Here is a 15,835-nt window from a genome sequence, read left to right on the forward strand (position 1 = left end):
TTCACATCACTATGCTAATAAAGGAAACATAACACTCCAAAGGCTTTTTTTTTTTTTTTTTACTTCTGCCACAGTAACTACTTTATTGTTTAATTAAATCTCGTTGGATAGCCATGAAAACAAAAATGCAACATCTCACAGTCAGTGAGAACTGGTGCAGAACGGAGTACAGCCTCTTTATGAAATAAAAGTTTCCATGCATTTTTAAGAGTTTAAAGGCAGTGTGGTTATCGTGTTACTGGATCTGACTGATTTACACTTGAGTCGTGCTAAATCTGCTGAATTATTCAGTACTGCTGAATGCAACACCATCAGCCAGCATAATAGAAAGCATATGCATAATCAGGGACTTCAATACAAACTATACATTAAATACAGTAAGCGTTCTCAAAACTTGACTTGTTTTGAAAACAGCATTAGAATATGTCTTGAAGCCAGCTAATAAATAAGAACACCACCAACTCTGTCCCTTGGGGAAAACAGGTAATAAATACATTGTTGAAAGGTTTTATATGCAAAATTTCTCTGAAATTGTTTTTGTTGCTCTGAGAAGAGCAACTTGCCTCTCCTGTCTTACTGCCCAGGCTGCCCTCCCAGTCCAGTGATTCCTGTTTTAGCCTAAGATTTAAGGGAGGGGCGGGGGGTTTGGCATTGGCTGGAAAGTGGGAAATGAACTTAGAAGAGACTTCCTCTGTGACCCTGGAAACTTCGGGGACAGCAGTGCTGCAGACTGAGGGCTTGGAGAAGCAAATTCCCAAGTGCCCAGCACTGTGCAGAACATGTCCTCATGTTGGGGTGCCTCTTCTGCATTCCTGGTTTTGTCCCCCAGTTGTAAAGGAAGAGCAACAGAGTTTACTGTGGCAGAACGGTGTAGGAATGGCAGATTTAGCTTAGAAGTTTTCTGGATGCTACATCATGGATATCTTAAAATGATTGCTGAATTTCAAACATTACCATAGGTAGGGCAAAACACCCCACTGACCTTTTCAGAAGTGAGGGAAGAAGAAAAAAAAAAGACAAAAATCCTGCTTTACTTGCAATGCTGGTGACTTAATTCCCTAGTGAGAGGGGAGGAAGAGGAATGTGAAATTGGGATGTTGTTGGCAAAAGGGAGGACAGAGCGTAACCTTCCTACTGACACAGAACAATTGGCCAAGCCTCCTGCTTTGGCTTCTTGCCTGTCCAGCTGTTGATGTGCATCAAAGTCACCTGTAACAGCAAAGGGATTTTAGGAATTCAAATAAATCTTAATACAAGTGAAAAATTCAGAAGGATGAGTTATGGTACAGTAATACCAAATATTGTTACCAAATGGAAGCTAAATAGCAATATAATGAATGAGGCTCAATATATTTAATATATTTTAGGAGAACTGACAGATGTCTGAAGAGCAAAGCTGCTTTCTGTAGTCAAGCCTGTGCAAAATGCATGGGAAATTAAGAGACAATAAGAAAAGTTGGGTAACTGTTTATCCAGTAAAATTTGAAGCTTATATGTGAAAATTTGTAGTTTTAAATTTCTGCTCAGCTGCACAAACACTGAGAAGAAATGTGGAAGAGATACACCTGCTGCATTAACTTCAGCTGATAAATATTCTGCTCTGTTCTAGAGCTACTGTAGCCTCCTTCCCCTGTGGCCATCTGCTTTATCACTGAAGTCAAGTCAATAAAAGACCTGTAAAAACCAAAAAGGAGGAGGCATATGTTCTGTCAAAGAAAAGTCATTGGCCGCTGTTCAATGCAAAGTAGTGCGCAGTGTGATCATCTCTTGGTGAACATTCAAAGGAACTTTTCTGTATGATCCTTTTCCATACTGCTTGTACTAGGGGCCTTGTACTCAGGAACAGTCACTAAGGAGAAGCCTATGGAAGAGGATTTTCATTGTATGCTGAGGAGATCCTCTGAAGTCCCTTGGTCACAGCCATTTTCTGAAAATGTTGCCTTCTGCCTCCAGGGCAGAAATCCATGCTGTTGCTATGGGTATTTACCATAGCAAAAGACAACAAAGGAAAATCTCCCTCACAAAGCTGACACCCATACAGTGTTTTGAGCTATGGTACAGGTTTAGTTAGGCAAAAGAGGTGTTTTCACCTTGGAATTGCATGCAGCCTAGACATCTGTGGCTGATGTCCAGTGCTAGGTTCAGGGGTATGAATGTGTCCATCTGGTGATACATTAGTGAAATGTGTCATGGGAGTTGTGCCATGGAACTGGTGTGAATGGGGAAGCTGATTGTTGGGTTTCCTGTTCTGCAGCAGTTTCTACTTTGGGATGTCCTCTGCTGGGCAGTATGAAGGTGATGGGTCTGTAATCTCTGATAGCATTTCAAGGAACTTGAAATTCCTTGGAAACCATAGAATGAGTGGCATTTGCTTCTTTACAAGAAGCTGGAGCTGCTGATTGGTAGCTAATCTGCCTACAATTTGCTCCTTGACCATTGCATAGATGTTCTGCCATGTGAACAACCTGATGCTCCCAAGGGACACAGATTGGAGTGTTTAGAGTATCATGACTTTTACACTGTCTTCTCTCTCTGCCTATGGAAAGTAAATTTCTGAAGGACTCTGAAGAGGAAGAAGTTCTCAAGGCTTATCTCCAGCACAGCTATCTGCAGGAAATTTCTGGCCGTGAGTGGTGAAAGGAAGGTGATTTTTGAGTGACACAAGAAAAACTTACTTTCATGTAGTATTTCCAGTTTATAATTACACCTCATGTAAAATTATAAGGACACAAAACTATATGATTATAACCTAGTTTTGGCACTGTTAATTATATGTATTTGTATACTGGAGCTATAACATTGCTGTGTTCTGTCATCACCACTCCATCACAGATCATGTTCCTTCAGTAATGAAGAACTGACCAAAGAGTTTTCCTGAATGCTTTTTTCCCCCTCTGTCCTGAAGGAGTTGCTTTTTTCTCAATACTTTTGACTTAAATATGAATATATATCTGATGTGGTTCTGGGAACGTTTTTAACTTATGATGAGCTCTGCATTTTTCTGGCTAATAGAAATATAATTGAAGGTGTTAGATAGTTTTATAAGATGAATTTTGTTTCCAGAGCCCTACATCATTTAAAAATAGATGACCTTGTTCTGTGTTTAATTTAATGCACACATTTTTAGGGCTGGTATTCATCAGCATCCCTCTCTTGTTCTTTTTTTTTTCCAAACGCTTAAAAGTGTGGTATTTTTGCCGGCTTTTGTGGAATTGCTTTATAAAACTTTGCGTGTTCCTTTGATACTTGACTTTCCTTGTCTCTTAAGCTTCATAAAGTCTTAGCCAGGTAAAGCAGGCACCAGTGATGGTTCATCTCATTTTGTGTTGTTAGTGAGTCAATGTATTTTAGCTGCTGGGGCTCCCTCAAAAGATCTGCCTGGTTTCACTGGTCTCCAGGCATGTGGTCCTCGAGCTCATCTTGGCCAGCAACTGTGCCTCCACTTTCTGTATCCCCTTCTTGCAGCCTCATCTCTGCATATGTTTGCATCCATTAGCATTAAAGGCATTTTGTGCATAATTTACACAGTTATCAAATACTTACAAGCTACATTTCAGTTATCCCCAAGCAGGCTGCACTCAGCAGAAGCTGCTGTCTGACAACATGCACAGCTGGTAACCTTTGCTGGTATTCCACACAGAGGAGAAACACTCTGCTGCTCTCTGACAGGCAAACATGTGCATCCAAGTTGGGTTTTTTTCTTTTTTTCTCCTTGCTCATTTGAATTCTTACCGACAACTGGTGCACTGAGCAGCAGCAGTGATAGTCAGTACTGCGTTGTCACAGTTTTCCTCCTCTGGCGGCAGTTTTGCTTTGTGACCTTGACACATCATTTCACCGCTCCTTTGTTTTCCCACCCCAAAATCCTCTTGCTTTTGGTTTCAGGCTATAATTTCAAAGAATTACAGATAAAAGTGCTATATAGCGGTGGATGTGGTTACTGATCACTGACTGTGGCAGATGCAAGAGTGTAGTACATTGTCTCAGGAAACAAAGCTTTACTCAGCCGTGGACTGCCTTACTTTTGGGTGGCTGAGTTTGCTATGTGGCTCCTACTTCCTCCTACAGTATGTGTTGGAGGAGATGAGTAAACTCCTTGTGCAGGGTGAGCTCAGGAGCCGGCTGCAGCACTCACTGGCTTTTGCCTGGAGCACTGCATGAGTAGCTACAGGAGCAGTGTTTGCAATATGGAAGTGGTTGCAGCCTTCCCAGTACTGTATCTCTCAAGACACCAGTAAGCAGCACTTTCTGGTGTTGCACCAGCAGGTTGGTTCAGAGGCCACCAGCCATTTGCTGTACGTAGATTTGAACTGCTATGGCGGGGCAGATTTTGTGGGAATATCACAAGAAGTGATATTCCTGTTCTCAGCCTGAGGCTTTTGGTACAGAGCCTGAAAAAAGGAGGACCCCTTCAAAGGTGGCAGCTGTTTGGGTGAAATACTGAGGAAGGTGTGTGGAGCTCTGGATGACTTTGAAGATGGTGTCATGAGAACAAGCGAGTTTCCTAGCAGAGCACAGGAGCAGTGTATTGCATGGTATTGACTCACGCCACTCACTCACCAGATGATGAAATAATGGGTGCTTCTTTGTTTGGGCGGTTTCCCCTACCCCTCAAAAGAAAAAAAAAATAGAAAATCATTAGTGAGGTGTCTCCTAAGGGATAATAAACTAAGTATTCTTTGTGAAAACAGTCATTTATTAAAGCAATTACTGCTTTAACAGTCCAACCCAAAATTGCCCTCAGACGTGTGTCTCAGTGTCCTGCCTGAGCCATGGCACTGAAGTGAGTTGACAGCCCCCTCAGTGCCAATCCTTCTGTAGCTTTTAGGGGGACACTGGAAGCTTTCATACACAGGGAAATTTTTCAGAAGTTGATTATTTTTCTCTCCCAGCATTAATATTTCAGGTAATTATTGATGCATTGGTTTTAAATCTGGCAGTTTTCACAAGACTGCGTCGCACCAGAAGTAGCTTTTGGTGTTGCACATTGTGCAGGGAAATCAACTCAATGGGTGTTCTGCTGTTAGCTTCAGTAATAGGGTGAGAGTTTTACATGAGCTGACCTTGTGGGACACTGATAAATAAATTGTAACTCAGCAAAAATAACAATGAGAAAAAGAGTCTTCTATGTTCACATTTAAAAGCTATGTATATTTTAATCAATATATTGTTTTCTTCCCCCAGACTGTGTCAGTATGCATCTGTAGAGACCAGCTGTGCTCCCAGAGAAATATTTGTAAAGGCAACTGAACTGCACCCTGATACCAGAGTAAGAAGACTCTCTAACCACAGTCTGCAGAGCAAGGATGTCCTAGAAGACAGAAGAGTAGGAAGCAGCGATGAAATATAGGATGGACCTGATATAGTGAATTACCTTTTCATCATCACGCAATCCAGCTTAAGCTGTACCTTCAGGCTTGACAGCCCTTGTCATTCATAATTTGAAGTATCCAGTTTGCTGGCCTGGAGTGATGCAACGTGATACCTGTCCCCTGTGAGGTGTTAACATGACAACCAGCAGCCGCACATGTCCCGTACCGGCCGTGAATGGACATATGACTCACTATCCAGCAGCACCATATCCCTTACTTTTTCCTCCAGTCATTGGTGGACTGTCACTACCTTCCCTCCATGGACTCCAGAGTCACCCACCAACTAGTGGATGCAGCACCCCATCACCTGCAAGTAAGTGCTTGGTATTAATACCTTTTATTGACCAGCTCTCCTCTAATAATGATCGTGTTCATTCTGAAATTTTATCAGGAGTGGTTGCAGTTGTTCATCTATGATGTATTTGACTTGGGCAAAGAGCATGCATTTGTTTTGAAATACCATTTTCACTTCTTTTTTTTATAAAAATAAACAGGCAACTGTAGGGCATGCCAAAGCTATGGAAGCCAAGAGTGACAAAACCTGCTATGCATTTTGGTATATCCTGCATTAGTATACTAGCTGCAGAATCCAGTGTTGCTTTTAAAAAAAACCTGACCTTTTTGTAATGATGAATGGTGATGATTCCTCAATATAGAATCCTCTGAAGTTGCACAGTTATTAATACTGCTTTAGTTTTCTTCCGTAAGTAGCTCTTTTCTTCATGTGCAGCTTCTGAAGGGCAGCCCAGTGGACAGCTGGTGTCTGTGAGCTGCCAGTGGCTGCAGAATGAGCCCTTGAGTCTGTGGTTGAGTTTCTGTTGTGGTTTAACCCCAGATAGCAACCAACTATTGCACAGCTGCTGTCTCACATCTCCTTTCCCCCACAGTGGGATGAGGAAGAGTATCAAGGGGGGAAAAAAGGTAAAACCCACAGTTTGAGATAAGAACAATTTAATATTGAAATGGGATATAAGAACAGTTGTCATCAAAAGGGAGGCAACAAAAAGAGGGAGAGAAGTAAAACCCAGGAGAGACCAGAGATGCTCACTACAGTTGCTCACCACTGCTGACAGATGCCCAGCCAGTCCATGAGCAACCAATGGCCAACTCTCCCCTCACCTCTTTATGTACTGGGGATGGCATTTTACCTCTTGGAGTATCCCTTGGGCCTGTTTGGGTCAGCTGTCCTGGCTGTGCTCCCTCCCAGCTCCTTGTGCACATCCTCACTGGTAGAGCAGGGAAAACGGAGAAGCCCTTGACTTAGAGTAAACACTACTTAACACAGCGATGCTTTAGTTGGTGTTGTCAACATTATTCTCACACTCTATCCCAAAACCACAGCACTCTACCTGCTTCTAGGAAGAAAGTTACACTCCCAGCCAAAACTAGGATAGTTCTACATGCAGCACTGCTGAGTGTATTAGCTAAGGAAAGTTTTTTTCTTTGCCTTATGACAAGCATGCTTTCTTCTTGGTCTTAGTTTTATATGTGTTTAAGTGGCTCCAAACAAAGCTGTCTCAGGTATAAACTTTCTAAGTAGGATCACTTAGAAAAGATACGTCTCTGGAGGTCTTTGCAGTGGATGACTGATGTATTTATCATCCAGGAAACCCAGATATATACAGCTTTGCAGATCAGTTTGTTGTTGAAGATGCTTGTCTAAATGCATTACTGTGACTGTTGGATATGAGAAGTCTTGACTAAACAGCACATGTGTGGAACAATGCATTTTCTGCTAAAGGAAAAGGAGATTTGTTATAGCAGTTTTCCTGATGCATCTTTCAACAGAAATCTCACAGAGTTTCAGCTCCAAATTTAAATGGAAAATCACAGTGAAGACAGTACTTCCAAAGAGTAAAAATTGCAGGTTTTGTGCTGCTTGATAGTAATTCTGGCTTCACATCTCATATACACATACTGGAATGCTGGGCAGTCTTGAAGTAAATTAGTGGGTTTGGTGGTTTTTTTCTTTTTTTTTCTTCTTCTTTTTTTTTTTTTGTTTTTGTTTCTGTTTTGTTTTTCTTCCCATTTATGTGGACAGTTTTCATCCAGTCACATAAGCAAAGAAGTATAATTAGATCAGGTTTTTATTTGCCCTGTTCTATTGCAGGGTGTTTGTCTTCTTGGAGATGAAAAGCAAAACAGTCAGAAGGTCTACAAGTAACTTCAATTTTCCAATCCTATCAGAAAATATCCTGGTTGATTATCAGTTTACCATCCTGAATTTATCCTGCACTACTTCAGGAATACTCACCTGTTGAAGAAATAGTTTTATTAGTAAATGGGAACATTTTCTGAGGCATAGATTGGTAAATACCAAAGTTATATGATCAGCAATGTCGAGTTTTTCTTTTCTGTGAATTATTCCTGTGGAATTAAGACTGTGTTGCTGATGCATTATTAATGATTAATAAACCAGTCAGTGCTCAGCCTTTCAGAAAAGTACTGCTTAGTATGAATTTCTGTCAATATGCAAAATAAGTGGCTACCTCTAAATCTTGGGGTTTGTGTCTTTATGGCCTGGTCCCAGCATTTTCAGGTCAGTATTTTTGTGGAGGTGCTTTGCAGCACTGGCTCTCTGTGGCTGAGCAGAAAAGCCTGGCAGCTGTTGTGCATAGCTCAAGACAATAATGTTTGCAAATACCAGCTAAAATTGGCAAGATAGGAAGGAGGGTGCCTTGAATGAGAATTGGTTTTGAGACATAGTCCATTGCAGGATGACTCTTCTGGTTTGTACTACTCTGTTTTCATACCTGTACTGTCAGCACTCTGTCTGTAGACTTCTGATTCTGGAACTTGAGGTTTATATCACTGGAATTATAGAGACAAGTTCTTGGAAGCATGCAGGTTGAGCTTTGGGTTGTATTTTAGGGTTCTACTCTCCATTGTAGATTTTGTTTGTTTATTTGTTTGTTTTCCCAATGAAGCCACCCATAGGCCAAAGCCAGTATGATTGATAGTCTCTATTAAAGTTAGAATTTATACTGTCTGGTGTAATAATATGGAACTCTCTTGAAAAGACTGGAAAAAATTATAGGTTGGCCAAACTAGTGCTCTTTGTATGCTTGAAGCTATTGTACTATTTATCTTCCAGATTCTTTTCATTCATTAAAATCCAATAGAAATGACTTTACATAACAGGAATGTTATAAAGATCTCTTTAATCTTTATAAAACAATGCTGTTCAACAGCTTTTGTTCAAAGTTAGTGCCATTTGAGCTTCTGTGTTAGTGCCTTGTTTTATTTTGTTCTGTCTTGGTTATACACTTTTAATGATGGCAGAATAACTTTATATCAAGTTTCATTAAGTTATCTTAACCTACAGTTGGGGCAGGTATCTCCAGTCCCACAAAACAGAGAACAGTACATCTTAGACACATGAATTGTGTGAGCACGAGGCCCTTGCCATAAATGCTCAGAATGGAGTGATTTAGTTTCATTGATGTTAATAATGCTGTTGCCTTTGTGACCTGTGACTCGGCTTCTGCTTTTATCCTGAGATACATAGTGCAAAATACTTAATAATTGGAGGTGTGGTCACAGTGCTGGAGGGGTCAGAGGATGAGCAAACCCACTTTTATGGGTACGTGAGCGCTGCATGAGCACCGAACAAGAGCAGGGCCAAGCAGGTCGTCACTCTGTGAGCCCCATTGATTTACCTGCCCCGTGTTACCCCGTGCAGCACGCAGCACACATCCTCACTCTTGACATCAGGTGCCACACAGGCCTCCCTGGCTGCATTAATTAATGAGGAGTTTCTTCTTCACAGCAGAGATGGTTTCAGGAGCTTGCTGCTTAGCTCATTTAGAAATGGTGGGAGAAGGCAGGACTGGAGGCATTCCTGTGCTTTTTGGGTCGTGTGCCAGTCTCTCGTAGACCAAGAGGCTTTGGTTCTTTGCCAGACTCAGAGCAGCTACAAGAAATGGGCAAAAGTCCTGCAGAGCCTGACGTGTTTGCAATAGGAAAATCATAGAAGACTCGTGAAATAATTTATTTATTAAATTAATAAATTAATAAATTAAATTAATAAATATGGGCAAATATTGTTACTTGTTATTTTATTAAAGTAAACCCACCTTAGGTTCAGGTGAGTAGCAGTCACACAGGCAATTCCTGTTTCTGAGTGGCATTGCTCTCCATCAGCCCTGGAAGAAGGGTCAGGGCCCATCTGGCCATCATGAGACCTAATGCTGCTGCCAGGGGTCAGTAAGGCAAATGTCACAACGTGAGGATACCAGCTTTAGAAGGGTCTACATTCTTTATAAAACATTTGTTGTGTGGCTGTAGTGACACATTTTAATTTCTGGAAAAGTATTAGTTATAAAAATCAGTCTTACAAAAAATCCGAAACTCCAAGAAAACATCCTTAATAAGAGAATGACCACCTGAAATTTGAGAAGGATGGTATGTAAAAGCTGCACAGATCATTGTGGTATATCCAAGGAGTTGAAAACTGGTGAGGAAAGTGCTGCTTTATGTTATGGCTGATGGGACTGCAAGGCACACAGCGATGTTGCAGTTTCACAAGCAAATATCAGCGTGGGGAAGATGAAGCCCTGCTGGTTGTTTGTAGAGTATCTTTCAAGACTGGTTCCTGTAACATAACTTCACCAGAATGAGTTTTACAGAATTAGTTTAACATGGCTAAATACCACTACATAACAAAGCCAGTTGGTGTGAGCTGGAGGAAAAAGCTTAATCTGAGCTAATGCTGTGATGAAAGGAATCCCTGAGTGTTTCCTAGACCAAATTAAAAAAGGGTCTGGACAATAACCACACTGGGAGCCACTAAATAATAAAACACTTTTTTTGGCAGTTGTTCCCTTTCTGCTTGGATTGAACATTTGCTTGAACAAGGTGATTTGTGTAGCCCATGGCATTTGGTGGGAGCACCCCCATATTCTACCCCATATTCTACCCCATATTCTACCCCCATATTCTGCCCCACATTTTGTTCCTCAGGCTGCCAGCATGAGCCTTCGAATTCTTGGAATCCCCCTTTCCATTTATTGCAAGGGAGGAATAGGAGTAGCTTGATAAGGGGCAGGGAAGAGCAGTCAGTCTGATACAAGAATGTCCTGGAATTTATATAAACTCAGTAAGGTTGCTTCATCCACATAACTTGGAAAAAAGTAATCTGCATGTGTTATTTAGAGGACTGTTGGGATGCCATGGAGAAAATTCCATATTACGGTCACTCATTGTATTTTAGCCAAGCTTTTCCATTCTTTTCTGTCTGGGGTGTTTTAAAAGTGTATAGTAAAGAATAAAAGACTTTATATTCTGTTTTATGTAAGTCTCCGAAATATGAGAAAATGTATGGAAATGTTTGGAAAGTAAGATCATCTGAGGAACTCAAAGAGGTAGACAAGGAAGCACCTACAATATTATTTCTGGTTGTGCTATGTAAATACTAATTATTTTATTTATTAGTCAGTATTACATATCAGGCTTTTCAGACATGCTCAGGACAGGCAGATTGCTGTTTTGGGCATTGTTTTCTGCTGGAATTGTTTTTCCTTCTATTAATGCAATTATTTACTACTTGAACTTCATCTTAAAGATTTTTTTCCCTCCCTGGGAAATGGATTTTCTACTGGTATCATTAAAAAAGTACAGTTAAATCCAGTGTTACTGGTATAGTACTGCAAGATATTTTTGCCAGCCCCACCCGTTGCAGGAATTCATTTACTTTTCCAGTCCTGTTGTTAATCATTATATTGACACAGAAAGTCCTCCCAAAAGCACTCTTTGGCAGATTGCATTAAATATGAATAGCAGATATTCATTACGATGTGTTGTCCCCAAGAGAACTCTAAACTATCTGCACTACTCATGAGCAGGCAAATACACTAATTCTCCAGCTATTCAAATTATTTTCAAATAGTTTAGTGTGTCTCTAATAAAAACAAGAATGTCTCTGTTTCCCTTAATTACTCAGAAGGTCAAGGACTCCCACATCTCACTTTACTTCGCAAAATGGGGAATATTCCTGTTGGAGATTGGAGTATGGTTAGTACATGATGGATTTTCTTCCATTGGCATAGTTACTGAGGCAAGTGCTATCTGTAATGGACTGAAAAAACCCCTCCTCATCACTCTTTGACATTCTGGAATTATCTAAAATAGTATTATAATAGTTATATTGAATTAGGAAAAAAAAAAATTCATGAATCAACCTTGTTTGATTCTGTTGTTCGAGTTTTTTTCCCACAGCATCTAATCCTAGTGTAACTGCCTCCCTTTTTTCCAGTCCTGTCTCCCTGGGAAAGCTTGCTGTGTGGTCATTTACATGTATCTGCAATTAACAGATGACTTTCAATGTACCTACTCGGTGCATGTGTTGTCCATCGTTATTGGAAAGACAGAACATGTGTTTGCATTCAGAAAGAGGGGGGTAAACAGAACATGAATCTCAGATTTCTTAGCCACAGCCAATGTTGCCTCATGCTGTCAAGTCTAAGGAGTCCAGATGATACCCTGCAGATACCACTCATGACCCTGGAAACCACCATTTCTTTTCAGTTCTTCCTCTGTGTCATGTGGATTGTTTTCCTGGTGGAGATCTTTGTGTAGCTTGAAACCATCCATGCTTTCCTTATTGAAACTGTGTTACATTGTCATTTTTGGATTCTAGTTGATCTGAAACTATCAAAAATTTAAACTTGCTTTTTCATGTTAGAGCTTCTTTTTCAGTATTGGCACTTTCAAATAAACCAGGAGCTCCTCTCTTCTCAATGCAGCTGGTGAATCCTGCCACACCACTGCCCTGCCAGGGTGGGTCCTCAGCACCCTGTGGATGCAGCCCACTTCAGATTTCAGTGGGCAGCATGTTCATCTGTGAGAAATCAGTCTGGGTGTGTATGGACAGGAATTTGCTTCCTGGGAGGAAGCCAAATTTAGAAATTTTCTGCTCTGGCAGGGAAAGCATGTGGTGCAATACTGGCATGTGCTCTGTAATGGCTCTGTGCATCCCTCGTTGACATGCTGTGGTCTGAGGGAGCCTGGTGTTTGGAAGTCAAATAGGAGCTGTCTGAGAACTGCTCTTTCCCTCCTTATGGGCCCCAAAGCAGGGAAATTCCCCAAAAATCCCCAACAAAAAGCCTTCTTACCTAAGGCTGGAAATATATTTCTGTGGAGTATTGCAGATGACCTTCTCCTCTGCTCTGGCTCAACAAAAACAACACCCAGTAGTTCCCAGTAGTGGGGATGTCAGGAATGAAGGGTGAGGGGCTTGTTGTAGCTCCCCGTTGTTGGTTTATTTGGGGTGACTCCTCTGTTGCCCTTCCACCTAGTGATGGTGTGTTTGGTGTCAGTTCCTCCATCCATGTTCAAAAGGAATGTAATGCCAGGCTTTGGGTTTGGCAAGGTGGCAGCACCCAGAGTTATTTCACTGTCTGATGTGTTTCCAATCCAAATCGATAGGTGCAATCTTCTGAAATTGCTAACAGTGTGATAGTTCATGGTACTAAAAGTCAACATAAGCTTTTGCTTTGCCAGCTTTCTTTCTGAAGGCATATGCTCAGCAGCTAATCGTGTCATTTTAGCTATGTGGAAAGTTTCCATTCAGTCATGTTGCTGTGTTCAAAAGGCAGGTCACTGTGTGGATTGGGGGGGATTTTGTTAATACCAGGAGGTTTTTTGTGAGGTAAAATGGGCCCTTTATTTTGTCTCAGTGCTGGCCTCTGTAAAACTTTCCTCCTTTAGTCTACTTGAATTGTGAGTTTGTGTTTACTATGGTTTTAGCGAAATGTGGTGTTTAATTGTCTTATTAAATAATAGTCTTATTTAAGATTTAGACAGGGACAGATTTGTCTTCAGGAGGAATCAATTTATGGTTTTCCTCAGGTAGAATATCTTCCCTTTTTGCCTATTTAGGGAATATGGGGAACAAATTGTGTTATGTGGACTTTTCAGCTGTATCAATGACAACATGCTTCCCATTTAAAATGATAAATACCCACCCTATCTGATGAGCCCTGAAAGGGAAGGGAATCCTTTTTCCCTTCCTTTGTCCTTCAGTGCTCTGTTTCCTTTCTTACTGCCCAGAATAGGCCTACATCAGTAATATTCATAAATGATTTACAAAAGTAATTCCTGTGTAATAGCTTGGGACGTCAAGATTTTATGATGCTGCCAGATGTGCTATCAAACAAAATTATCTGGTTCAAAAAACTTGTGATAAATCTAGTCAGGGGAAATTCCCTAGGGCAAACTCACCCTCTACAAAAGTAACTACATCTCATAAAATTGTTAGATTTGCCTTTACCACATGTTTGAAATCAGACTTGAAGCAACAATTTTATTCATGTCAAAACTTAGGTTTGGTATAAACTAACAAACAGGAAGGACTGGCCTTAAGCAACAGAAAACTCTTTTCCTTTCAAAACACCACACACACACTCAGAGGAAATGTCAGAGTAAATATCAGAAATATTCAGAAAACCAGAACCTGCATCCCTGAGATACACAACTGTTTTGTCTAGATAATGCATTTTTAGAAAGCAGTCATACCCTAAATATAGCGGGTCTCACCAGGGTTGGCCTGCTGAGCTCCCGACAGCTGTATCTGAGTACCCCGAGGTTGTGCAGCAAGCAACATGCCCAGCATCTTCCCTGTGTGTTTGATTCTTCTTGGTCTGAGTCAGGGGAAGTGTGTTGGTAGCAAGGTGTGTGTTTTGTCTGGGAATTTGGGTTTTGAAGGAGGGGAAGTGCTGGAGAGGCGCTGGAAGTCCCTGTGTGGCCATTCCTCCATATTGGGGAAGGATGGACAAAGGCAATGTGCCTTTGGCTTAGCTCCACAATTTTATGGTGGTCCTTACTTCTCAAGAAAGCCCACAAGGATGTTTAGGTGCCTACAAAAACACACTTCATAGGTGTAAGTACTTCAGTTATGCCAGAGGAGCAAAAGGTTTTTGAGCATGATTTTCATCCCATAGTTCAAGGTGTCTGGGAGAGGGGCTGAAAGTCATGACTGTCTGCTGGGAGCATCTGGGGGAGAAATGCTGAGTTCAGGTGATGGAAGAGTTTGGTTAGGCATTTTTGGGAGGATAGAGCAGAAGAGGAGAGATGGGTCTGGAGGCTTGTGATGCACCATGTCTCTAGGGAATGTGCTTCTGCTTTTGGAGTACTCTGAGATATCCATGGGCTCAGCATGCTGTTAGATAACACACTTGCTTACAGCTTCAGTTAAGATGGAAGTCAGGTAATTCATGCACTCAATAGTGTGGACCTGCAGGTAGACCTTTGTCAGCTTTGTCTTTGCTATTTTTAGTGCCGAAGCCCAGTTGAATTTGATTTAACCTCAGCACTAGCTTTCCTGAACTTCATGTTTCAATCTGAGACTTGTACTAAGGCTGATAACTTTTTTTTTAGAAATGTGAACTGCAAGAAATTAAGATGGGCAGAGAAAAACCCAGAAATACTGTGGAAAACTCAGAAAAATACTTACCTCATCCTTTTAGGATGGATTTCCTCATCCTTTCTATGGGTGGATTCAGACCCCAGCATGACCACACAGCTCCTGCGAGTGCTGTGAAGACTCTGCCTGTGGTCACAGCTGGAGATATTTTTTTTCCTGTATGTGTAAAAATTATGTAGTTGACTCTTAAAAACTAAGGCCTTGATCTCTCAGCTAGAGCAGTAAGAGCAGATTGCATTCACTCTTTAAATTTAAGACCTAAGATGCTTTTCAAAAGCTGGCTTTTACTAAAGATGTATTTTGATATTTACAGTAATGGGGGAGTATAATTTCTGAGATAATGGGAGGGAGGCAAAATGTAGGCTTATGCAGTTCTCATTTCTCAAAGTTAAAAGTTTTCAGGTGTATTTCAAGGCTTCATAACACAACATACCTAACTAGAACCTTTTACAACCCATGATGTTTTTTCCAGTCATTTTTTAAAAATACCTAATAGTTAGTTTTAATGAAAGAAATGCCAAAAGTCCTTTAAATACAGCTGTAATAGCATCACTTTTTCCTCTCTGTTTTTAAAAATAAGAAGAAAGACATTCTTTACCAGTACTGAATGCTCCAGGGAAGAAAGGTGGTGTCCTAAGGCTGCTCTGAGCAGCCTGCAGCTGTTACCAGAGATTCTGCCCAAAAGCCTCTGGGCTCTAACAAACTCTGCAACTGTATTTGAGGGAGAAAAAACTTGGCTCCCTTTTAAGATTGAAACATCCAAGCCAACAGCCCGAGTGCTGTCCTCACAATCAGGTCCCTGTCAGTGGAAAATGCAGTGCAGTTTCCTGCGCACTCTGATTTCAGCTGGGCACCATGGCCACTGTGGAATGCAGCATCTGACAGGGGCAATACCTACCCTTCTGCAGCAGAGCTAGTGGAAATCCTCATTCTTTGTATCCTTATTCTCTTCCTATCCTCATTCCTTCCAGCCACTGAGCGATACTTGTTTGAGGATAATGATCCTGGAGAGAGATGCTCAGACGTTCGTCTAGAGCCCTGA

At 41.1% G+C, this 15,835-nt stretch overlaps 1 protein-coding gene across 7 annotated transcripts in view; it reads left to right on the forward strand.

The window, feature by feature from the left end:
* Positions 1–15,835, forward strand: part of RARB (retinoic acid receptor beta) — a 320,712-nt gene that overhangs the window by 123,516 nt on the left and 181,361 nt on the right. For all 7 annotated transcript variants that reach the window (XM_077176831.1, XM_077176829.1, XM_077176826.1 and 4 more), the window contains one exon: positions 5,185–5,685. In XM_077176831.1, coding sequence (XP_077032946.1) covers positions 5,508–5,685 — 178 coding nt within the window. In that variant the 5' untranslated portion in view covers positions 5,185–5,507. The remainder of the gene's footprint in view (positions 1–5,184; positions 5,686–15,835) is intronic.

The sequence above is a fragment of the Agelaius phoeniceus genome, chromosome 1 (assembly GCF_051311805.1).
Source record: "Agelaius phoeniceus isolate bAgePho1 chromosome 1, bAgePho1.hap1, whole genome shotgun sequence".
Classification (NCBI taxonomy): Eukaryota; Metazoa; Chordata; class Aves; order Passeriformes; family Icteridae; genus Agelaius; species Agelaius phoeniceus.